This window comes from Leptinotarsa decemlineata, unplaced genomic scaffold (assembly GCF_025532065.1).
Source record: "Leptinotarsa decemlineata unplaced genomic scaffold, Ldec_3_MD MMD2_tig00001064_RagTag_RagTag, whole genome shotgun sequence".
Lineage (NCBI taxonomy): Eukaryota > Metazoa > Arthropoda > Insecta > Coleoptera > Chrysomelidae > Leptinotarsa > Leptinotarsa decemlineata.
In genome coordinates this window covers 1,121,588-1,146,643 of record NW_027412558.1, presented here as the reverse complement: position 1 = coordinate 1,146,643, position 25,056 = coordinate 1,121,588, and the positions used below count along the sequence as shown (strand labels likewise).

The window sequence follows — 25,056 nt, the reverse complement described above, 5'->3', positions numbered from 1 at the left end:
GCAATTTTACCAGAGAATATCCCCAAATGGCCCATCCCTCACCCACTGAAGCAGGTCCACGCCCCCATTTCGAGACTAGTTATCACAGGCGTACTTATTCGAAAAAAGGGATTAAAACATAATTTTTTGGCGCCTCCCGATGATATTGATTCGGTTGAGCGAAATGCATCAAGAAAAATTGCTTGATTATGCATTTCGTTAGCTTTTACCGAAATCTAAAACGAGATGTTTAAAATGTATGCTTAGATGTAGCTTAAGGGCTCTTTTTGTTTTTCTTCCTACAACAACAATCTTTTTTTCTCTACTAGTTTAAACATTTAAACAGGTCCTCGTTAAATGTTTATCTCATTCTTCTGAACATAGTTTGGGCTCTTCATTATTTTTCTCCTGTTACTTTCAATTTCGCATAAAACAGGTTTGATCTGGTTTCCCGTTTGCTTTGTTTTTCATCATTCAAAATTAGTGACTCAGTTCTGGAAGAAGATTGACGATACACCATGTGCAGCATTAAGTTGGACGACATTTTTCTGACTGTTAAGGTAAGTACAGAAGGGCCAATAAAATGTTGGCTGATGGATATTGCCAACAGAATGTAGGCAATGCATTGATGGATGTTGGCAACATATTTTTTGGACATAGTGACTTGTATCCAAATACATGTTTTCAACGGTGTCTGAACCAAAACCACTTTCCATCTAAACCAAACTCAGTTCTGAAGTGAAAATGGAACTGAACACTGTTGCTGCTGCTGCTGGTTCTAGTGCTGCTTGCATGACAGATGACAGATGAAGTTTTCATCTCAGTATCAGATTTACTTTTGTAGCTCGTTCCGAAATTTCAATGTCTCACAATGCGGGAGCAGCGTTAAACATTTCAATTAGCTCTATCACCAGCTCTTTGGTCCATCTCATGTTTGCTACTAAATAGAATAGCAATGAACTACATTCCAACGTTTTTCAAATATGTACATAATAAAAATGTCCACAAATAACGTAGCTGCTAGATGAAGATTCTGATGAAGCGGCTCACTAGCGACACCACTTGTTGATAACACCGTATAAAATATATCCATCCAAAGAAAACATGATCACCACGTACATTTGCATCTATTGGGTTAATAAACAAGCCTCCTTACGCTGGCCAATCAGATTCAACTGCAATCGGCTGGCGGAATTGATTGTTACAGTGTTTCGTGGTGGTTAGTTAAATTTTAACGTCTGCGGTGTGTACATATACAGTATTTTGAAGTTTAAAATTTTCAGGTACTGATACGGCTGAAGAAACTGCTAATTTGCGCCCGTAAAGAAATTGTTTTTATCTTTCCAAGATTCTCAGTTGTACTAATGAGTTATTTTTTTGCTGGTATCTTTTTGGCAACACTGTTTTTGACAGATCACGCGTGAATCGTGTCTTGTGTCACTGTCAAACTTGTTCAGTTTGGTCTATAATTTAACCATGAATCGACTTACGAATGAACAACACTTGCAAATTATTGAATTTTATTATCAAAATTCATGCTCTGTGAAAAAAGTGTATCGTGCACTTCTTCCAATTTATGGGCAGTTTCGTCGGCTTACTGAGGGAGCTATTCGGAAGCTTGTGACTAAATTTCGAACCCAGTTTACATTATTGGACATTAAACCACCAACACGCATACAAAGAGTGAGGACCGAAAAAAATATTGGGGCACACTTGCAGACCGGTTTCGAGCTATTTGGTCTCTCGTCAGTGCAAGTTAGTGTCCCACATCAACACGAAGTCGATGATTTCCTATAATCAAAAATCAAATCGTTTCAGAGTATCACACCTCGAACAAAACTGAAGCTAACGACAAGCAACATATCTACGATCGCCCCCTCTGCCTACAAACGAAGTTCTAACCAACCTGACAGTTCAGCATCGGTTTCTAGTAAACAATGTTTTCAATCCAACTGACATGGGACCTAATTTAACCTAACCTAACCTAACATAAACCAACCTAACCTAACCCAACCTAACCTCTTGAGGTCTCCGCCAAATCTACCAGTTTTTCTGCATCTGCCAACTCTTGGACGCCCTTTTAGGCGTTTTCAGTTTTGAAATTGTCTAGGACTCCGGTGTGAATAACGTTTTTCAATGCAAAAAGGTCAGGAATATGTACCCTGATTCGAAACAAGAGTGTTACGAAAACAAAATGACAAGACCATGTCTTACAAAGCCAACTTGCTGCACTTGCTTCATAACCCCAAAAAACAAGGTTAGGAAGTTAATTATCCTGACCTGCACGCCTATGAAACGTCTCGTTCGATGGTGCACTTCCTGCTGATTGTTGCGTCTGAAATTAGCCGCAGGTGATTTCCACCTTGCAGTACCCGCCGAGAGTACCGCTCATTCCGAACCTGTTTGTGCGGTATCTCGCCGGTCTCGTCTCCGATGGGGGTCACAAATGGTACAGACATTGACGGTAGATATACCGGCGCAGGTTACAGAGACGTCGTTGGAATTTTCTGTAGGCAGTATGCAGGTAACATGTTGACATTGATAATGTTATCAGTAATTTCCTAAATACCTCTTGATACCTCTCTCTACCTAACAATGCAACTTTAAGTATTCAAGGTGACATCATACAGTGTATTTTTTAATGCCCCCCCCCCTTTAATTTTTTGAAAGGGTCAGCTCAAAAAATTGAAATTTGGGACAATGAAATTGATGCATGAATACTTTTTGAAGTGAAATTGACAGATGAAGCATTCAAGATGGCGACGTGGCGCCATCTGAGAAAAAACGTAAATTGAAAGGGGGTCTTGTGACACATCGTTTTGCAGCTCCTGACGAATACTTCACAACCCTAGAATATGAAGTCAATATCTTCACATACTACAAAATGGCGGAACATTTAATAATTTCCTGAAGACAAACACATTAATATTGATATTTCTAAGAATATTCCTTTTTATCTGTCATATGGCAATTCCAACAATTCGTTGAGGTTTGTCAAGTTAGTTTTTGTTTATAAAAACAACAAAAAATGTCAGTACGACAATGAGCATCATTGTTCAGCTAGAATATTCTCACTTAGTTTTCGGTTTTACAATCTCTAAAATGTTCAATTCTCGTCCATTGGAAGAAAAAATTGAAGCGATTTTTTTTATGGAACGACGCGTAACTTTCACGAAACCGAAAGGATTTTCAATAATAGGGAAGCCCAAGCAGGGATTTCGGGATTTACTAAAGCGCGGCAGATTAATATACCTTGTACACGGTTAAGTACCTCCACCAAATATGAGCCCCATATATAAGGCCGCCTGTGAGGGATATATGATCAGATTAGTAAAAAAAAATAATCATCAGAAATTCTCGAGCGCGTCAGATTAAGGTAGGGTGAGTTAATTACCTGCTAAAAAGTGTATATTCCAGTAATCTGACAATTTGAAAGTGGCGTAAAGAAAGGAGAGGGCAGCAAAGTTGTAAAAAAATAACGTCATTTCGACATTATCGAGCGTAGCTAATTTTTTTCAATTTTGAAAGAAATAATTCAAGGCTAACGAAAAATATATAATCTGACGATTTCCGCAAGCCGAAACTACAAAAATTCGTCGATAAAGTTTAATGCGTGCAGCTGTGTGATACCTATATTTACCTCTCCGAGTTTCTATTCCTCTATTCTCTGTTCACTTTTCCTCTATCTATTACTCTCTCACTCTGTCCCCACTCGAAATTCTGTTGCCGTGACGCCATCACAACTGATCACAGAGACTCGTTTGTGATGAAGATAAAGATGATGATTAATTAATCAATTAATTGATAGATGTAGCCGTTACTACGTGGTAGGAAATCGTAATGAAAAAAAGAGAAATTAAACTTTCTATGTTTTTTACCACTTTTATTTGTCCCACAAAATGGCCAACCTGCTCGCCAGATTTGATACCTTTGGACTTTTTTTATGGGGCTATCCTGCCGTATATCCAATATTGGATATACGGCAGAAAATAATAATAAATATTTGTAGAGCTTTTGTAGTTAAATTTCAATTTTTTCAGGCAACTATTAAAAATTCCGCCATTTAGTGGTAGTTGAAGATATTGACATTATTCAAGGGTTGTGAAGCATTTGTCAGGAGCTTCAAAAAGATGTGTCACAAGACCCCCCCTGTAAAACAATTGATGTTTATACCCCATTCCATACACAGTCAACGGGAAAATTTTCAATGAAATTTCAGGGTCTACTTACTTTCGGCAGCCGTTTGGTGTTGTTGCCGATTTCTTGGAGATAGCTTATTGGCAGTCAGCACTTGTGTTACTTGAACCACATCTGCACGTTTTTTTTGCAGAACCTGCAACAGAATCGATGGATCATTTTTAGTTTCTTCTTTCAGAACAAACTGTTACCCTAGCTAAAATGTTCAAAAAGACATGAGGTCAAATTTCAAGCACCACAATAAAAAATCAATACAATCACATATTTGCAGGAAATACTATTCATCACTATATAAAAATAAGATTGCTTGGATACTATGCGAAAAAAATACAATCTAGGCACTGATGATAGATTATTGGCAATTTATTGATTCCTGGTCTATTTGTTATGCAGCTGAACTTGGGGTTCCACAAGGTTCGATTCTGGGGCCACAGATTTTTCGACGTTATTCTATTAATAACCTTTCTATACACGTTAGGACTAACATGTTGATTATATGTTGATTATATGCAATAAAATCATTGTTAATGTAAGCAAAACTGTTATTAAGTGAGTTACTTGAAAGTCACGAAATTTTTCTTTGAATGTTTTTATTAATGAAGAGTTCATCAATCGATTGGAATCTAAATAAAAACATGCTACGTGTAAAAAGATCACAACAAATTTAAAGGAACTCTAGATGAATTTCCATAAAGAGTGGTACATCAGCAATTCCAGCTCTATACATATGAAATTGTCAAATATACGTAAAGAAAAATGAAAATAGCAAACAGTGATGAATATCAAAACACCTCCATTAATAAACACTTACCTTTTCTAGCGAAACTACCAAATTTCTCTCTTTTCTCGATTCTTTCTGTCGACCTAGTCAACTTATCTCTTGAAGGATGTTGGCCCATTTTTGATTATTTGGCATTCAGTGAACAACAAATAGACCTTTCGTCATGACTTTCCTCCAGAGTTGAACAGAAGCATCCCAGTGGCTTTTATTTTCGGATCCATCCGTTATATTTCCAGTTTTTGTATAGTAGTATCCGAGCCCATTGTGTGGTGGTATATTTTTTGTGTTGTAATGATGCAGAAGAAGAGACAAAAAAGCTCCATTCTGTAAAAGAATGCTATTTTCCTTGAGGAACACTTACAGGGTGATGATGAGACACCAATAAGTTCAAAATGAAAAACAGATCAGACTCTTCTGTGAAAAACGGTTTTTGAAAAAAGATGCTGCCGGATAAGACATCTTTATCGAAGAAAAAAGTGTAATGAGTTCTTCATTTGACGTATATCATTGAAATAATTATAAAGGTTGTTTCAAAAGTTTCTAAGTCATGTCAAGTTTTAATTTTTTGCGTCTTTTCAGCTTATTACTTACTGTATGGATAGTGGATGAACACTGATGGGCCACCCAGGCACTTCCCAGAGGCGAAAACCCACCAGAAAAAGACCATGGACACTGTGTGATGGTCCAAATGACTATAGACCAGTCGCTTTGCTATAAGTGATATCAAAAATCACGAAGGAAGTCGTAAACCACCAAAACCTTAAATATTTGGAAGGAACAGATGATGAATATCTTTCGAATACTTTTATCATCAACGCTGGTGTTCCCCAGGGAGCCACATTGTCTCCAACCCTCTTTTCATGGCACATCAATGGAATAAACCAAGATTCCAATATATTGCTTTGGTGACGACAACACACTTGTCCCGTCTCTTCATTTGGATTCCAGGACATCGGCTACGGAGATACATCTTCAACGGCAGCAGGAGGTTGCATATCTCAAGGGAAAGTTATTTCGAATTGGGGCGGAACTAACCAGGTTGAATTCAATGCCACAAAAACCCAGGCATCGATTTTCTCCAAACAGATAAATATCGCCGAACCGGATATAATGTCAGTACAGGCAATTCCGGTTCCCGCTTTGAAAAGATTGTTGGGGGGTTAAAACTGACACCAATACATTTTGGCACAATCATGTCGCTGAAATTGCGAAGGCTGCTTCTCAAAAGCTAGGAACATTGGTCTGAAACAGAAAATTGTACAAACCACAGCAACTGTTGATGCTTTATAAAGCTCAGATCAGACGTTGTTTGGAGTATTGTTTACATGTATGGAGCTCCACCCCGAATCTGCTGGATTCCATCAAAAAAAGAACCATACATCTGACATCACTAACAAACCTGATAGTCTGGAAAATCGAAGAAAGGTTGGACATTTGTATCTCTTTTATAGATACTTTCACGGGAGGTGTTTAAGTGTCTTGGCACATTCTATTCCACCAAGAGCGGTACATATCAGTAATACGCGACGGACTGTGGATACTCATCGTTTTGGGGTTCAACTCAGTACACCTCGAACTTCACTGTTTAAGGACTCTTTCATTTAGAGAATTGCGTTTATGTGGAATACACTTCCTGAGAAGGTTTTTCCAAATGAATTCAATCTCCAGCGATCCAAATCCAACGTTAATCGCTACTTTCACACAGGCACCGCTCTTAGAGCGTCTCAAACATTTTTCTGTGGTGCTTGTGTTTTGTCTTTGGAAAAAACTTTTTGTATTCGGGCCAAACCATCACATTTTTTCTTTTATTTTTCTTTTCTTTTTAATTTGTCTTTTCTTTTTCTTTTTTTCTTTTTCTTTTTTTTTTCTTCTTTTTTTATTTTCTTTTTTCCCCTTTTTTCTTTTTTTCTTTCTTTCTCAAAATGTTCACAAAGCTTTGTCAATAAGAGTTTTTCTGTGGTGCTCGTGTTTTGTCTTTGGAAAAAACTTTTTGTAATCGGGCCAAACCATCACTTTTTTTTCTTTTTCTTTTTTCTTCTTCTTTTTTTATTATCTTTTTTCCCCTTTTTCTTTTTTTTTTCTTTCTCAAAATGTTCACCAAAGCTTTGTCAATGAGAGTTTTTCTTTTGACAATAAAGCATATTCATTATTATTATTATAGAGTCCTATTGTGGGGAAATCGACGAAATTTACCGAAAATTACGTCAGAACAACCGGAACTGGTCAACAGAAGAGGTCTGATCCTGCTCCACGACAACGCCCGTCCGCATGTTTCACAAATAACTATCAGAAAATTAAACAAATTGAGCGTCAAAGTTCTGCCTCACCCACCAAACTGTCCAGACCTTTCGCCAATCGACTACCAGTTTTTCAAGCGCACGATTGAACTGTGTATTCACTGAGATATTACAGTTTTAATTAGACTTTTGAAACAACCTAATACATTATTTATAAGATTGGCATCGCATACACCATTACAACAAATATTTTGTCGATTTTCAATGTCGTCCTCCGGTGGAAATTCCCAACGCTAATTCTGCTCTCAAAAGCATTTACTATAATATGAAAAGCCGTTATTTTTTAATACCAGTCTGAGGCCATATACCTCACCGCAGTAGAAATCGAAAGTAAAACTTTTTCAATGACATTTTTCTTCCATACCGATGTATCTAATTAAAACCTATTTGGAAATCAATGCTTAATGAATATAAATTGCCAATTGACAATGTCAGATGTTATCTGCGAAGGAGAAAGAAACCAGGTGACACATACCGCAGCAACATACCGTAGAAATTGTATTACGAAACACCTGACAGTAAAAAAACATTCGATTTCATCGCCTTCTTTTTATTATACTTATTGAATTATTAGGAAAAACTATTCAGAATATGTTTTTCCGTTTCGACCCCCTACAAACGACCACTCTCAAAATGAATGAATGATATTGATTTGGACATGTTTGACACTTCACTTGGAGTTCCCCAGGGATCAAATTTGGGGCCGTTAATATTTCTGCTATACATTAATGACTTGCCAGAGTATATTGGAGCATCCTCGATTGTACTTTATGCTGATAACACATCGATTTCTGCAGCAGCAGACAGTCCTGAGTAGCTTGAAGAGAGGCTGAATTTTATCAGCAATGATTTTACGACATGGTGTCATGATAATAAGCTTGTCGTTAATGCAATATTAATTGAATTATTTGGTAAAAAAAGATTTATTAATTATATACAGGTTTTAGTCAATAATGTTACAATTCTCCCAAGTGAAACAACCAAATTTTTGGGTGTTCACATTGACACTAATTTATCTTGAAGCGGATCATGTTTTTATAGCTCAAAAAAGAATTCCTCGCCTAATTTTTAATCTAGATCGAACCGCATCATGTAGGCCCTCATTTGAACAAAATAAAATTTTGACTTTCCGGCAATTTATATCTATGATTGTTTGGTCTATACGTGAATGACTACAAGTCCGATTCTCAGTGCCATCGATATCCCACAAGATTAGGAAATTTAATTAAAATTAAACAACGTAGGAGTTCAACCTATGAAAAATCTCCCTTTCTATCCAGGGGCAACACTTTTCAATTGTTTATCTACTACTCTAAACAATTTCTCCGATATCAAAAAGTTAAGAATAAACCTCAAAGAGTTTTTATCTGATCGGACTATTTAGTCAGTGGAAGACTTCTATAAAAGTGACCGTACATATAATGTGTGTATTATTTATATATATTTGAATGAATATTGTATATAATAATTGTTTTTCACCTGATGTAACTCCGTTATATTATATTCTGCATAATGTTGTTTTAATATACTTGTATTTAACGTTTCCTACACCATAATTGTATGATCTAAAAAGAATAAACACAATTGTTATTATTATTATTATTTTTTTCCACCGTAGTGTGCGCTGGTCAGGCCCTATCCCCCGAAGCCCCGATACATTCGGGGGGGCGCGCCAGCATTATCCACTAATGTCCACTCCCCACACCGTGGGGTAAGTGATCATTGGGTCCAAGAATCATGTGCCCTGAGCAGGCGCAGTGAGCCAAGAATGACAGCCTTCTGCATCTGTGCGGCTAAGAGTTCTGCCTTAGTGCGGCAAGCCGGTATGATTTTAAGATTCGAGAGTAGAGAGGACATCACTCCACCAAGGACTCCAACAATCAGAACAACCATCTTGACAGAGTGATCTGGATAGAATCTGCGGAGTTTGAAGAGAAAATCTCGATATTTTATCCGTTTTTCCTCCTCTTTTCTGACGATATTCGTCTCGCCAGGAGCTGAAAACTCCACGACAAATATCGTTTTGGTCTGGTGGTCGAGAAGGACTACATCAGGCTTATTAGCTTGTATGAACCTGAGGGTGGGGAACGAATAGTTCCAATAAATTCGGCACTTCTCGACCCCACAACGGATTCAATATCCCCCGGAGCGTAGGGCAACACCGGTGTCTCGTCAATACCGTAAGAGTGCCGTAAATGGTAATATAGCACTCTTAGGGCCGCGTTATGTCGATGGATATAGGCCGAGACCGCATATGCAGGACATGCTGATAGCAAGTGCATTAGGGTCTCGGGCGCCTCGCGGCAGGCCCGAGAGGCGCCCGAGACCCTATTATTATTATCATCTTTTATCGTGTGATAGCTAACTGACCTGATGGAACAATTATTGCAGATAACATTGAGAAAATCAACTGGAGTCGGAGCAGTCACATGAACTTCTTTTGAGTACACCAGAAACATGTGTAACGCAAAAACATTCATACAGTGTTCAACAATTTTTCCAATATTTTTGCGTTTACAACTGTCAATCTTGAAAACAATTCCTGAAAGGTACACCTTGGCGAATCTAGTGATACCTCTGTTTAATTGATGCCCAGTAGATCAGCTGACGGCGTGGGTGAGAGCTCATCAACATCGAGGAACTCGTGTAGGGAACTTCGTGTTGACGCAGTAAGTGGAGACATTATTCTGTGTAGTGGACTGTGAGGTATTTGTTGTCTTTAAAAATGCATTCGAACACTGAAGTGAAAAACAAGGTTCTCAGTGGACAAAGCAGAGTTTCGAATTAAATCGTTGACAAGAGTTTCAAATTGAATAATCGCCTTCAGTAATGATAATCGTCGAAATGTCTGTCATACTCATACTAGCATACTGCTGTAGTATGAGTTCTGTGAATGGCAGCATCATTTTTGATCGCCATTGATGTCTTCCGCAGTCGTAGACGAAATGTCAGATGCAAACTATTCGCAGCTAAACCTTAAAAATTTTGTATTTCCGAAAAAGTTTCATGAAGAGAATTGCACAAGCTAACGTTAAAAAAAAGATATTCTGTGGGGAATCTCTCTGGCAATAGAGACAAAACAATATTTGGCAAGAAAAAAATCAAGTGCTGACACTCACTTCAAGAATGATAAAAATATCTGTATTTTCAGATCAAATAAAAGGAACACTTCACTGATGAATAATGAGTTTAGAGTTTATGTACACAGTACGCCGCAGATGGTCTTACTTTGTGTTAGCTCGCTGAGTAATAAAACTGAAGAAGCCATAAATTTGTTGTGCATGTATGCAAAATGGGCTCATCAACGTCAATATTCTAAAAATTAAATGTAAACGTACGATGTATGCATAATCCAGATCCAGAAATAAAGAGTCTGACTCACAATTTGAATTTAGCGCTGCAGCATGCGAAATTTCTGGAAATAAAACTGAATGAACTGTCAGTTCCTAAACAGTATGCTGAGTCAACCGCGATGAACTTCCACTTGACTGGAAATCCATTTGGAATTGGTTATAGGATGAATTAACAAGGTAAACATACACAGTAAAAAGTATTTCTTTCAAAGAAGATCATAGGTTGCTTTGCAATTTTTATCTCTATTGGAGAAATTATTACTTCATGCCAACAGCGCAATGTTCCACAAGAGAAACACAATTTTTTTAACAAAGAAATCGAATTACTTAGCCTCTCAACGACATCATTCATTTGATTATATTATTGCGAAGATGAACTATTTTGAATCAAGAAAATATAATATCATCTCAAAATCTACCGCCTATTTAAAGAAAAAAATAAACTGTTTCGAATGAAGAGCAATATCAACTTGATCTGAAAACATATTGTTTGTTTTAATTCAAAATTGTATCCATTGAAATAACTCAATTCGTTTATAACAAGAGTTTTGTGAATCTACATACAAAACTACACACATCGGAAAAGTCTAGGGATATTTTTATAACATACTAAATATCATAAAAATAAATGCATGAGGTCGTTTAATTTCGATTAAATTGGTACACTCGACCACCCTGTAGATTTCTATGGGTTGAACAAAGCCTGCAAAAACGGTAACTAATCTTTTATCAAGTTTTTTACAAACTGTAGGTTTTCGGCTAAAATGAATAATCTGAAAGTGTCGAGTTTGTACATTCTATGCAGTTCTTGCTCAGCAATTAAACTGGAAATATTGTGCTTTAACATGGAACGCCATCACTTACCATTGGCTGAGATGAATAGAGCTGTAGGGCTTCTTCAATGTGGCATGCGACAAAATTATGTAGCTCTTCGTTTGGGGGTCTCCCAAAGTGTTATCAGTCGATTGTGGCGGCGTTTCCGTGAAACTGGCAGTCCAGCTGAACAACATCCAGGGCGAGGACGCGCTACAACTGCAGTTCAAGACCGATTTTTGGTCTTAACCGCAAGAAGACAACCGACAATCACAGCACCTGAGTTGGTTAACGTGTTGCAGCAGACGCACCAGGTATTGGTCGTGATACTGTTAGAAATCGACTGCGACAGAACAACAGAAGGCCACTTAGATGTCCATCTTTGTCGAGAGGTAATCGCGGTAGAAGATTAGAGTGGTGTCAAGAACATCAAAACTGGGATGCAAATGATTGGGCCACAGTTTTGTTTACAGACGAATCCAGATTTGGATTTCATCCAGATTCTCGTCGAGTAAGACTGTGGAGACGACCTGGAAATAATGAACGTTTGAAACACGTCCAGGAAGTCCACACATACAGAGGTGGTACAGTAATGCTATGGGGCGGAATCATGATCGGCGGCAGAACCGATCTCGTTTTTCCAAATCGCTCCCTCACAGCTCGACAGTGAGGGAGCTCAGTGAGCTCACCATTCTTCTACCTATCGTCCGTCCGTTTGCTGGTGCTGTTGGTGAAAACTTCCACCTAATGCACGATAATGCTCGTCCACATGTCGCGCGTCTAGTGACTGACTGGCTCACCAACGAAGGAGTTGATGTAATGCCATGGCCAGCACAATCACCGGACCTGAATCCCATCGAGCATGTGTGGGACATGCTTCAACGAAGAATTACTCCGTATATGGGGAACATTCACACAACGTTTCAATTGAGAGAGCTTTTAATCTCATTTTGTCGATGCACGATAGATGTAGGGCCGTAATAAACCAGCGTGGAGGCCATACTTTGTACTGATTCCAATTTTTTTTGTATTATATTTTTTTTCGGGGTGCCAAAGAAGAGCCATATTTTTTTTTAGTTTTGCTTAAATGCGCACTCAGTATTTTTGACCATTTAATAAATTTTGTTGTAAGTTACATTCGTTTAATAATCACCCGTCAATTTTTTTTTCCCTGAAGCAATCTAAAAAAAATTATTGCCATTTTTAAAAATATCCCTAGACTTTTCCGATGTGTGTATATTATGATCGACTGAACATAACAGGAATTTTGTATAGAATGAACATGAACAGGATTTCTTTTAAAAAAGTATTTTATTCATTTCAGTTTGAAAAAAACTGTTACGCGCCAGTATGGTTTGGAAAGTGACGTTGGTGTGTTATGATTTTAAGGAGGAAGTGTTTTATGTGTCTCTAGGTAGTGCAATTCTTTTCCGATTATTTTGTATCTACCATAATGGAACAGATTTTACACGACTGGGGTCTTACACAGTTGGAAGATATTTTCATGGGTAAGTATTATAATTGGATAAAATTGAGGTGTTTGGGTTACTTGAGAAAGAAACTCCGCTATATCAGTAAGTACTGCATTGTATAACTAGTACCGAAGAGAAAGTGGTAAACTTTGACTGCAACTCTTAATTTTGCCCTCATTTTACGAAAATTATATCAATGCTTCACACATGCATTATTACATTTGCCGAGCTCTGCAAGTGTATATTAATTTGAACTGAAAAAACCTCAAAGATGAACATAAGTTCATCTTTGATGAAGTAAATGACTTTATTTGATTTATACAAATAAAAGCGTTTTAATTAAAAATGCTTCTCTTCAAAGGTAACCAATTTATTTCTCGTACGGAGCTATTTAAATAATGTTCCAAGTTAACATAATATCATTCTTTCAAAACCCAAAAAAGTTTTGCTTCGAGATTAATTTTGCTCACAATAAAGAATGCATATTTACTTCTTTTGAGTTAATGTGATGATTTCTATTGAAATATATACACAATCTTGGTGGAATATTTTTTTTTACTTGAAATAAGCGTTTATTCAGTCCATTTGAATTAATGATTCAAATTCAACTTGAGAGAATATATTTTTCAGTTCATGAAAATATTTCTTCATGAATATAGGAGAGCAAGATTTCTTTAAATCGAGATAATGTTCTTTACTTTGAGATTTTTATTTTCACTGTGATATATTCCTTCAATAAAACGATGGTATTCAATTGTTCTTCGATGTATCTTTGTTGACTTATCGAAAGCGTTCGATACTGCATACGAGGCAGGGCATATGAACTGTTTTATTCCAACTTGAATAATCGAAGACAAATATAGTTGACATCGATGGAAAAAAAAGTAGTCCGACCACAATTACTTATGGAGTTCCACAAGGTACGGTCTTGGGTCCAATACTATTTATTATCTATATAAATAGTTTACTAAAAATGAATTTTGAAGGAAACATTCTCAATTTTGCTGACGACACAGCAATCTTTCATGATGTAGAGACATGGCAAGACCTATCCCCCGAAGCCCCGATACATTCGGGAAGGCGCTCCAGCATTATCAACCAACGACCACTCCCTACAGCATGGGGTAAGTGATTGATTATTATTATTATCATTAGTTTAAACCTAAACTTGGCTAAAATTATTTCCCATATCTCGCATCAGGCATTCCTGAACGTCTAATTCAACAGATATTATACACGGTCATGGAAAACGAATGTCAACGGAATTTACTTTTCAGAAACAAGCTCGCCACGATAAAAACGTCGACATAATTAACATTAATCGGGCCGCAATTAAACATGAAACGTGAGCCCGACCCGTGAGATTTTACTTCATTCTCACACAAAACAGAAACCAGTTACGTTCGCCGATAAATCTTTCTCATTCAATTCGGAACCGTTGAAAGGATTTTCTAGTTACGGCCTAAACTAAAAATAACGTAATTACCGGATTTTTACATCGGAGCTGCTCCTCCCACGACTTTCAGAGACGCCAACAGACCACTTTGTGATGATGAGCTAGACGAGATTATCTGTCACGGTTGGGTTTATCGAAGGATGCCGTATGGTCCACACATAAATATCATGTCGGAATGTTTTCAACTAATTTGGACACTAACAACACAGTGTTGCGAGGTTTGATTTATATGTTATTGGGTTTATGTATGCTTTTTTGTGCTCTTCGTACTTTTGGATCCAATAAACCAAGAAAAACTGATCCGACGAGCACAAAAAATAACGTATAAATCAAACCTCGCAACACACGCCATACAAAACAAACATAACGTTCCCCCACCAGAAAACATCAAACTCATAAAACAAGTCAATAAAGGAAACCGTATGGATATCTGGGAAAACCTAAACATACGTAAATTCAAAAGTCATAATTCACTTATCGAGGAACAAATACAAATCAATACACAATAAAACCTAACATTCAATTTACAACACAATAACCTGATGTAACCCAAGTGCAGACAAATTTAAACAGACATCCGGATTAAAGGAGAGAACAAATACCTGCACTGAGGCGTTCAAACCGTATAAAAGAACAAACAAGAAGATAAAACGTTCAGTTTGAGTAGAGCCATGAAGGTGATAGCACAGCCAGCTATCGAAAGCGCTCGCATATAATAAATAGAAGTTATAAAGCTTCAAATACTTTATGTGAAATATGTTGATTTTCAAATATTGAAAATAAAGGAAAATTATATATGTGTGTATATATTCTTCGTCCACTAATAAATCTAAAGCTTGCTGGAAAATAATAAATTTCGAGAGAAATAAATACGATTCAAAACCAACAATCGAACTATCATCTGATGAGATGAACAACTTTTTCAGTACCATTGCTGATAATATCATTAACTCTCTCCCGTATGTTGCAAACGAGGAGCTTTTAAGTTTTAAAAAATTTCCTGCTCCGTGTAAGTCATTTTTCTTCCGACCCGTGTATGAGATAGAAGTTTTGGAAGCGATTAATTCACTAAAGGACTCCAAATGTTCAGATACCCATGAACTCAATAGTGCCCATTTTTAAAAAAGGTGATGAAAAACCCATTGATAACTACAGACCAATAAGTATTATTTCAATATTCAGTAAAGTGGAATAATACATTTTTCAGCAACTCACAATATGATTTCAGAAAGTCGCGCTCAACAATAGATTCAGTGTTCGACGTCGTGTATGGCGTGATTGAGGAACTTGAGCAGGGCAATCACACTGCATTGATGCTTTGTGATCAGTCGAAAGCGTTCGACTGCGTCTCACATGAAATTTTATTGGAAAAATTAAACTATTACCGAGTTAGAGGTATTCCGCTTCACTTAATAAGAACCTATTTTACTAATCGTCAACAAGCAGTGATGCTCAATGGTACCTTATCAAACTGTCAAACTATTAAGCATGGCGTTCCGCAAGGGTCTGTTTTGGGCCCGCTCTTATTTGTCATTTATGTGAATGATTTGTGCAAACATATGATACCGTTCAAATCGGTTCTCTTTGCGGACGACACCACTTTCATTCTGTCGGATAAAAATAATGATATGTTACAGTCTCATCTCGACGAGGTATCTAAGAGTGCTTATCAGTGGTTTCTATCTACTAAGCTGAAACTAAATTGTCAGAGAACTCAATATATTCAGATTTCTGCCAATAATCAAATTATCTCTAATTGTGAAACTGATAAAGTTAAATTACCGGGCATTACATTAGATAATAGACTCAACTGGTCTGCACATATTTCTCAACTGAAGAGAAAACTCTTGGGTTCACTATTTGTTCTTCACCAATTGAATTACTTCACTAGCGCAAATATTTTTCATATTTTTCACTGTTTCACTGTCATATTAGTTATGGTGTACAACTTTGGGGAAATTCATGCCATTCTATTCAAATATTTAGGATGCAAAAGAAGGCATTAAGAGTGAAGGCTAATATTGAATACAGGGATCTCTGTCAAGAATATTCAAAAAAACTTAGAATTATGCCATTGCCAACTTTATTTCTCTATTACGTTTTGATTGAAATCCATAAGAAGAAACCATCCTTGGCGAAACAATGTCATATACACGAACATAACACACGAAACGCTCACCGCATTAGAATAAATCGATGTCGTCTTCACTTTTCGCGAAAAAATTCCATAGCTTACTCTCTGTACAATATTTTGCCCCAAGATTTCAAAGAACTCAGTCTAAACACATCCAAGAGAAAATGGAAAAATTAATTGTCGAGTCATTGCTTCTATTCTGTCGATGACTTCAGAACACATTTTTGTGGTAACACACAAGTCGCTACTTCTTTTTGATTTTCAAAGTTATTACATATGTGATTGTTGTGTGAAGTTTAACTTGTGAATTTTAAATGTGAAGCCAAACATGACTTGCTACAAATATATTGTATTATGTAACGTAGTGAAATAAATATTATTATTATTATTATATATATGTTCTGTTTTTCCATTAACCAGCTGTCGCACCCCTACGAACGACAACCCTCAGAAGTCGAAACTAGTGCGAGCTAAGGATTAACAAGATCTTACCTTTTAACGTGTGATTCCTAAGACGGGTTGGACGACAGGATGTGAAAATCGATCGTCCGACCTGGCGGTTCGAACCACCGGTTTACACAGCGGTGGATTGAGCGAGTGGAGCAAACCACCCTCGTCAAACCACCAACCCAAATTGGAGGTAAGTTCAGACCAGCCAACGAAATTTTGGCAACATATTTGTTGGACACAGCAACTTGCCAAAACCACTTGCTCGTCCAAACCAAACTCAGTTTCGAAAAAAAAAAAATGGAACTGAACGCTGCTGCTGGTGGTATCCATGCCCAAAAACAAGAAGTGGGTGGTGGCAGAGACAGTTTCCAACAAATGAGAAATATATATGATATGCTCAAGGTTGCCTGTGGAATTGTTTCCTGTCTCTGTCAACTGTAGAGAGATTCCATGACTAGCTGAAATTATATTTGTTTGGTCGCGATACTCAGACGGTTCACACAGTTCTGAAGAGACCATGCCCGGTACTGATGATGGGGCAAACACCCCGAAACCGGTCTATCGGTTGGTCGGACCGACCAAAGCACGTTTAGCGACACCGGACTTTTCTGGTTTTCGAAAATGCACACAACCATCAAAAACTACATTATTATCAATTCTATTTCCAGGCAATCACTGAGCGTACGCTTATTCTCAACACGATGCGGTCGTAGAAATTGTTTTACGCCTCCATTGTGGATTCGACTTCAAAGAGAATGTGTGGCGGATATCGAATATTTTCTCTACTCCACTGTTACTCGTTCTCATTGTTACAGAAAGCAATAAATCCAGAAATAACTGAGCAATCGCGAAAAACACACGCGCACATAATTGTTATTACCCGTGCACTTAATACGCTACGTACGGACTGCATATTAACATTAATTCCTACGTCGGCATATTCTATAACTTTCTCACAGGATGGTTTTTGATCAGCTAATCAGTTTCGGGTTTTCAAATATTATCTTTAAACATATTCAGCTGGAAAACAGTTCACATCTTACATACTCTTATCTAGCTACTCCTGGTGTCCCTCAGGGTTCATACTCATGCCCTCTTTTGATGTCATTACTCATTGAATCGAATGAGATGAGTTATTGCGCAACGTGCAGATCTTCAAAGTTAGAACTTCTCAATGCTTGGTGTAACACTTAATTGAAACCAAATGCAGGGAAAGTTATGGGTAACACTTGGGTGCTATTCAGGAGCCAGACCTACAGAAATGCAACGATATCAATACTTAAGGATCAATATTCAACCGGAGTTGATATTTGAGAACCTATTTCAGAATCCCTAAAGCCAAAGCAAAGTTTTATTGTGAGAAATTGCAGAAACTCTCGAAGTTTGAATGATATGAGACAATTGTATACAGTGGGATAATGAAATTAATGCATGAATACTGTATTTTGAAGTGAAATTGACAGATGAAACTTTCAAGATGGCGACTGAGCGCCATCTCGAAATGGTTGACTTGAACTTTGCTTTGAATATTTATTATTCTCTGCCGTATATCCAATATTGAAGCAGGTTCAGTTCCGTACACCTTTTGCTTCAAATAGCCCCATAAAAAATTCCAAAGGTGCCAAATCTGGCGAGCGGGGTGACCATTCTGTAGGACCTCGATGGCCAATCCAACGACCAAGAAAAGTAGTATCCTAATAGTTTTTTACTTGTTTGGAGTAATGTGGTGGTGCTCCATCTTGTTGGGATACAATATCCATATCGAATTCTTTAGGATTTCAGTGATGACAGGGAATACAATAGTTTCCAGCATAATCAAATACAGTTCCCCTGTTAAATTTTGACCAATAAATAGAGGTCATACAACATGGTTTCCCAATATTCCTGCCCAAACGTTAATTTTTTCTGTATATTGGGTATGTGTTTCCCGGAAAACGTGGTGGACCTCTCAGAGCGAGAAATAAAGATGACTTATCTATTATTATGTGTTGAATTTTTTATCTGTTTCCACTGACATATTCTTGATGCAAAAATGATATTCCATATATATTTCTGTCTTTTATTATTATAACTCGATGATCTGAAAGTTAACAGACGGAAGACCAAACATTGCCCTGATTACAAAACTACAAAAACCTAAATAGAAATAAATCAGAGTTTTCATTCATTAGACTTCCCAAATGTAGGAGTAATGAAATCAAAGAATAACAATCAATTTAAGTGATCAAATCATTACGATCATTAGCGTGAGCCGAATCGTCTGCCTTATCGTTGGAGAAAGATTAACCCACTTCTAAAATAGCTCTCCCAAAATAGTCGCCCAATTCGGCAAAATTAAATTAGGAGTTTCCTCGACTGCATTTATGAATAACTTCTTTCTGCGTCTGACTATAACTTTTCTTTATTTGTAGTGCAATTAGCTTCTTTATACAGTGTGGTCCAACGAAAACTTAACACCTCGAGTTTCCGGCGTTAACATGAAAATGTGGAAAATCGCTCGAACCCGTCAATTTCTGATTCGAGGGGGAACAACTGTTCCACTGTTTTCATCCCCGTGACTTCAACCCCCTAACGGGGGTGAGCACAACCCCTTGATTTTGAATAGGGATGAGGGGTGTTGAGATACCTCATTTTGAAGATCTTATCGTGTACTATCTGACCGTAAAATTTCGCTCCAAAATATCCATCGATAACGACATGACAGGTAAATGAGTGGAAGAGTACGTACTTTTGTGATTACTTTATTAAATGTTCGAAATGGGCACCATCCACTTCCATGCAGTAATATAAGTTTTGCTGAAAACGTTCACGTACATTACTCAAGATGTCTGGTGTAATTTGACGGCATTCATTAATGATCCGAGTTCGCAAATCATCCAGTGACTCAGGCTGGGTAGCGTAAATCTTGGATTTCAGGTGACCCCATAGAAAAAAGTCCAGTGGAGCCAGATCCGGTGATCTGGGTGGCCACTCGATATGTCCCCTTCTTCCAATCCAGGCGTGAGGAAAATTGTCATCTAAAAACTGACGCACCGGTTGAACAAAGTGAGGTGGTGCGCCATCTTGTTGGAAAATGATCGTTTGATGGTCTTCTGCATTCTCCAATACTTGCACGAGGGCTGGATAAATAGCGTTCTCCAATAGATCGAGATAAAGTTGGCCTGTGAGATTACCGGGTAGAAAAAAAGGGCCGATTATGTGATTTCCATAAATACCCGCCCAAACATTTAATTTTTGGGGGCGCTGTGTATACACCTCACGAAATAATCGTGGATTTTCATCTGACCAATACCGACAGTTATGCCGGTTTACAATGCCGTTAAGGTAAAATGAACACTCGTCCGAAAAACAGATATCGAACATGTAGTTTTGATTGCAGTTAATTATTTCACTGATCACTTCACAGAACTGGAGTCGGCGATCGGGATCATCCTCATTCAGTTCCTGAACCAATCGTATCTTATACGGATGGAATTTATGTTGTTTCAGGATTCTCATGATTGTTGTGCGTGAAACACCAGATACCTCGGACAATTTCCTAGTACTAACGGTCGGATCCATTGCTATATGACCTAAGACAGCCACGTCCCTCGCTTCGTCTCTTTCATGCACCCTCTTTTTGTTTCCAACTGACCCAGTAGCGTCAAATTTGGCAACCAGTTGCACAACGTAAGCAGCGGATACATTTTTTCCAGGATGTCGTTCGTTAAATAAAGCCGCTGTTGTGCGCGCAGAGTCGTTATTTCGGAAAAATAATTTTATCATTTCCACCCTTTCTTCTACGGAATACACCATTTTAATTCCACTACAAATTTACAATCGCTTGTACACACTTGTACCGTTCTTAACAATTCACGATAGACTAAGGTACAAAAACAAGGTCCGTCTACTTTTTTGGACAAAAATTAACCACTCAATACCTTTGAAATGCGTCGGATACGAATAATATTCTCGAGATAAATTCCATATTGCCTCTTTCACTATTTTCGCTGTTATTTCATTATCGATGGATATTTTGAAGTGAAATTTTACGGGCAGATAGTACACGATAAGATCTTCAAAATGAGGTATCTCAACACCCCTCATCCCTATTCAAAATCAAGGGGTTGTGCTCACCCCCGTTAGGGGGTTGAAGTCACGGGGATGAAAACAGCGGAAAAGTTGTTCCCCCTCGAATCAGCAATTGACGGGTTCGAGCGATTTTCCACATTTTCATGTTAACGCCGGAAAATCGAGGTGTTAAGTTTTCGTTGGACCACACTGTATTACTTTCTCACAGAAAAATTTTGCTAACTAGACAAGGTTCAATCAATCCTATACCAGTAAACATGCCGACGTCATTTTGACGTGAATTTTTGGTCATAATTGGTCATCTACACTGTGACTCATAATATACGTAAAAATGACGTGAATTCGATTACGAAAATATGACGTTTTATTGGGAACGTGATATTTACGTGATTAGCATTATGTATTGAATGCAAAATATAGTGAATGTAAATAATAATTAGGGTTGCCTACTCCACATTATTGAAAGGACTAATTTGCGAGCTATTTTTAAGATTGAGGATCGAGAAGACATGATACAGACAAATCACATGTATTTTACTGGTAACAATTGAGACGTCACAGTGATCTGTAATTTAGTACGTCATTTTTTCGTCATTATCACGTCATTTTCTGAGGCATCAAATGTTGATGCCTCAGATAACAATAATAATGATAATAATGTTATGGAGAGGCCTTTTCATACGAAATTAGACAGTTTTCAAAAAATATATTGACAACTAAAATGATAGACTTCTCCGCAGATTTTTCATGCGTAAAGAATTTGTATATTTCTCATGGTTATTTTGAAAATATTCATCTCTAGCCAACTTGAAGTTTGTACTTGTTTTCATTTATGAATTTGAGGCTCGTATGAATTTTTGAGCCTTTTATCCACCAAGTAATGTATAAGTTAAACCCGCTGGGTTGTTTCTCCCTCTTTATCTTTCAAGGCAATAGCGGTTATCTATCTCCACATCAAAATATAATTTTTATTCAATAATGGTAGTTGTAATAATCAAAATCCACACATTTTTCGAAGAAAAAATAATTTTTAGTGTGAGTCCACCTGTAACAACTAGTTACTGAGCGATGGAATCGTGGTACGGCATAGCACTACTGATGATGCATTGTTGGGTCGAAACTGCGCTGTCTTGTTTTGAATTACGAATGCTTTATTTTTGGCTTAGATTTCATTTAGCTTATCAAAGTAAATAAATAACTTTTTTTGTCTACAAATATAATCGCTGGCAAACGATATAATATTTTTCAAAGCCTTTTTATGTCGTGTATTATATATCCAATGAATAATATTCTTTCAAAGCTAACACAGTAAGTAGATTTAGAGTTTTATAAACATCATTGCAAATGGATTTGTTAGAGTTCACAAGTGATAAATTATTAAACGAAAACAATGTCGTATCTCATCTTATTACTCTCACGGGCTGTTTCAACGAATGTTCAATTATCTGTCTGTTGAAAAAATAAAGTTTTGTTCTCAGAAAAATATTTATTTATCCATCAATTTCTATTTTGTCCCCTCAATCGTAGCAAAACGCCGTTCATTCATGGGTCCCTTCAATCTTGTGAACAGGAAAAAGTCACAGGGATTCAAATCTGGTAAATACAGTGGCTGAGGCATGATCACGGTATTGTTTTTGGCCAACAAATTCCACACAAAGTTTATTGCAAAATCGTTGATCTATTTTTTCGATAGGAGAACATTTCTGATCACACAGAAGACCTATCACCAACAAACTCAACATGCTAAACTGCTGAAACTGTGAATATATTTTCGAGACGAGGATATCAACATATTTTTTGAAGAGTCCACGTATACTAACCACTATAAAATTTATTGAACAGGATACTATAGCGAAAAAACATCTGCAATCGCAATATCGACAACAAATCATTATTTGCAACAATATCATAATAAATAACACAAACAACACTGGTGATTAGATGGAATTACGCAACAGAAACACATTTAACCTTTATTCTCCATTAACTTCCAACGTCGTGTCAGAGAATTTTTAATGTAAATAAGACTTCGCTAATTGAGTGAATAAATTTTGCTATCAGTGTTGACCCAAAGATTTGGGTACAAACGAAAATTATATTCTTCTATAGCAAATTATTACGGCTTAGTATTTTATTATTACGGCGATAGTATTTGCACATAAAGAGGTTCTTGACCATCTTATACAACAACTTTATATGCTAATGATAGTTAGGAAAGTTTGCATATCGAAAAGAATTAGCCGACTATTGAAAAAAATCGGTTAGAAAGTATGAGAATGCTCTTCAGAATTGTTTAACGCCAGGTCGGATGGGATAGTTTGAGTTACATAATATTTCGGTTACTTAAGAATTATTTATAGCACAGAAGACTATTTTTCATGTTAAAGTTGATCATACAGATTTTGTTGATGAATCCTTCAAAAGAACAAGTCAAAATTCCTGTGCAAAGGTTATTTTTTGAACCTCAGATCTTTACTTGAAAAAATATAGCGGTACAAGCTTAGATTCAAGGCAGGTAGATTCGTTTTCCTTCAACTATAGTTTCAGAAACATTCAATTAAAGTGAAATATTTGTCAACCAGCTAAATACTACTGTGCTTGATATCATTTTATTTTGCAGACTATTACTTGTCGTTGAAACGTTACATCATCGGAATGAAAACAGGTAAAATGCTGAATTACTGGGAGCTCCTTTATATAAATTATGAACTGCAAAGGTACCAGGACATATCCCTGGGGAATATCTATATTTTGTATTTGTGAGAATGAAAACCACACATTTCATTTATCTGTCGCATGCTCTATGTCAATATATCTCAATCACTATATGTCAATCAAGCTTTTCAACCATCTTCCCAACAGAAAAAATGGACTAAGAAAATTGGTGATTTCAAAAGATAACTGAAAAACTTCTCATAGACTTAGGAGCGTTATGATTTGAACACATGCCTCGCTGGAACGTTAATTTAAAAATGTTAATAATAAAAAAATCTGAACCTCCTTGTTTGACGTCATTTCATTCTATGTTACCGACCTTTTGCAATGATCTATCCTGAAATGAAGCTGTTTATTATTATTATTTTTTTACTGTAGTATGCGCTGGTCAGGCCCTATCTCCCAAAGCTCCGATACATTCGGGAGGTCACGCCAAGATTATCATCTAACGACCACTACCCACACCGTGGAGCAAATGATCACTGGATCCGAGATCAGTTGTTCAATGCATCTCACTATGTTGTCGGATACCGCAAGGAGCAAATGCAAGATGAGCTTATGCGAAATTGTATCAAATGCCTTACGGTAATCGATCCAGGCCATAGAGAGGTTACGCTTATATTGTATCGAGTCCTGCGTTACACATCTATCGATGAGCAGGTTCTCTTTACATCCAGCGACTCCTCTCTTCGACCCTCTCTGCTCATATATCCGTTAAAACACTCGGTCAACTGCGGTGAGTATTCGTGTGTATAAGATGCTTGTAAACAACTTATAACACGAATTCAAGCATGTTATCGGTCTGTAGTTCTTAGGAATCGACAAATCTCCGCTTTTAGGGCAAACCAATCCGGAATCGGCTGCTCTCCGTCCAGCCATGAGTTGAAAACTCTGGCCAGATGGCGGTGGGTGCTTGTTAGCTTTTTCCACCAATAAGTGTTCAGCCCATCTGGCACAGTGGTATGCCACTGTGGAATATTGCGCTGGTGAAGTGTGCGTTGAAAAAAGTACTGCAGTTCTGGTGTTTGGGAACAGTGCTTGTTTTGGAGTTCTTACACATCAGAAATTTCAGTTTTATCTTCCATGACAGATTCTTTAAAAGTCAATCAGTAGAAAAATGATAAAAAATCGTCGACAAAACTATAGAAGTTGTTTTATCATTTAAGCAAATATTCATTATTAAGGAACAGAATTGACAAAACAAGATATGAAAATGGATATAACCTCCCTTTGTTCTATTATGAGGGGGAAAATATCCAACCCTTATTCGACTGACGCATGTTTTCAATATTCGTGCAGGGTTTTGCACTATGGGGTAGAACAACTTTAGGGTGGCAA

The 25,056-nt window shown here is 37.2% G+C and overlaps 1 protein-coding gene across 4 annotated transcripts in view; it reads right to left on the bottom strand.

The window, feature by feature from the left end:
- LOC141482376 (uncharacterized) overlaps positions 1-25,056 on the bottom strand; it is a 102,609-nt gene that overhangs the window by 2,570 nt on the left and 74,983 nt on the right. For 3 of the 4 annotated variants that reach the window (XR_012465479.1, XR_012465480.1, XR_012465481.1), the window contains exons 5-6: positions 4,988-5,281; positions 4,210-4,312 (exon numbers count right to left, since the gene is read on the bottom strand). Coding sequence is in view for 1 of the 4 variants with exons in the window: in XM_074175497.1 (XP_074031598.1) it covers positions 4,254-4,312 (59 nt within the window). In the remaining 3 variants the exon portion in view is untranslated. The remainder of the gene's footprint in view (positions 1-4,209; positions 4,313-4,987; positions 5,282-25,056) is intronic. The other variant, XM_074175497.1, reaches the window with a different exon arrangement.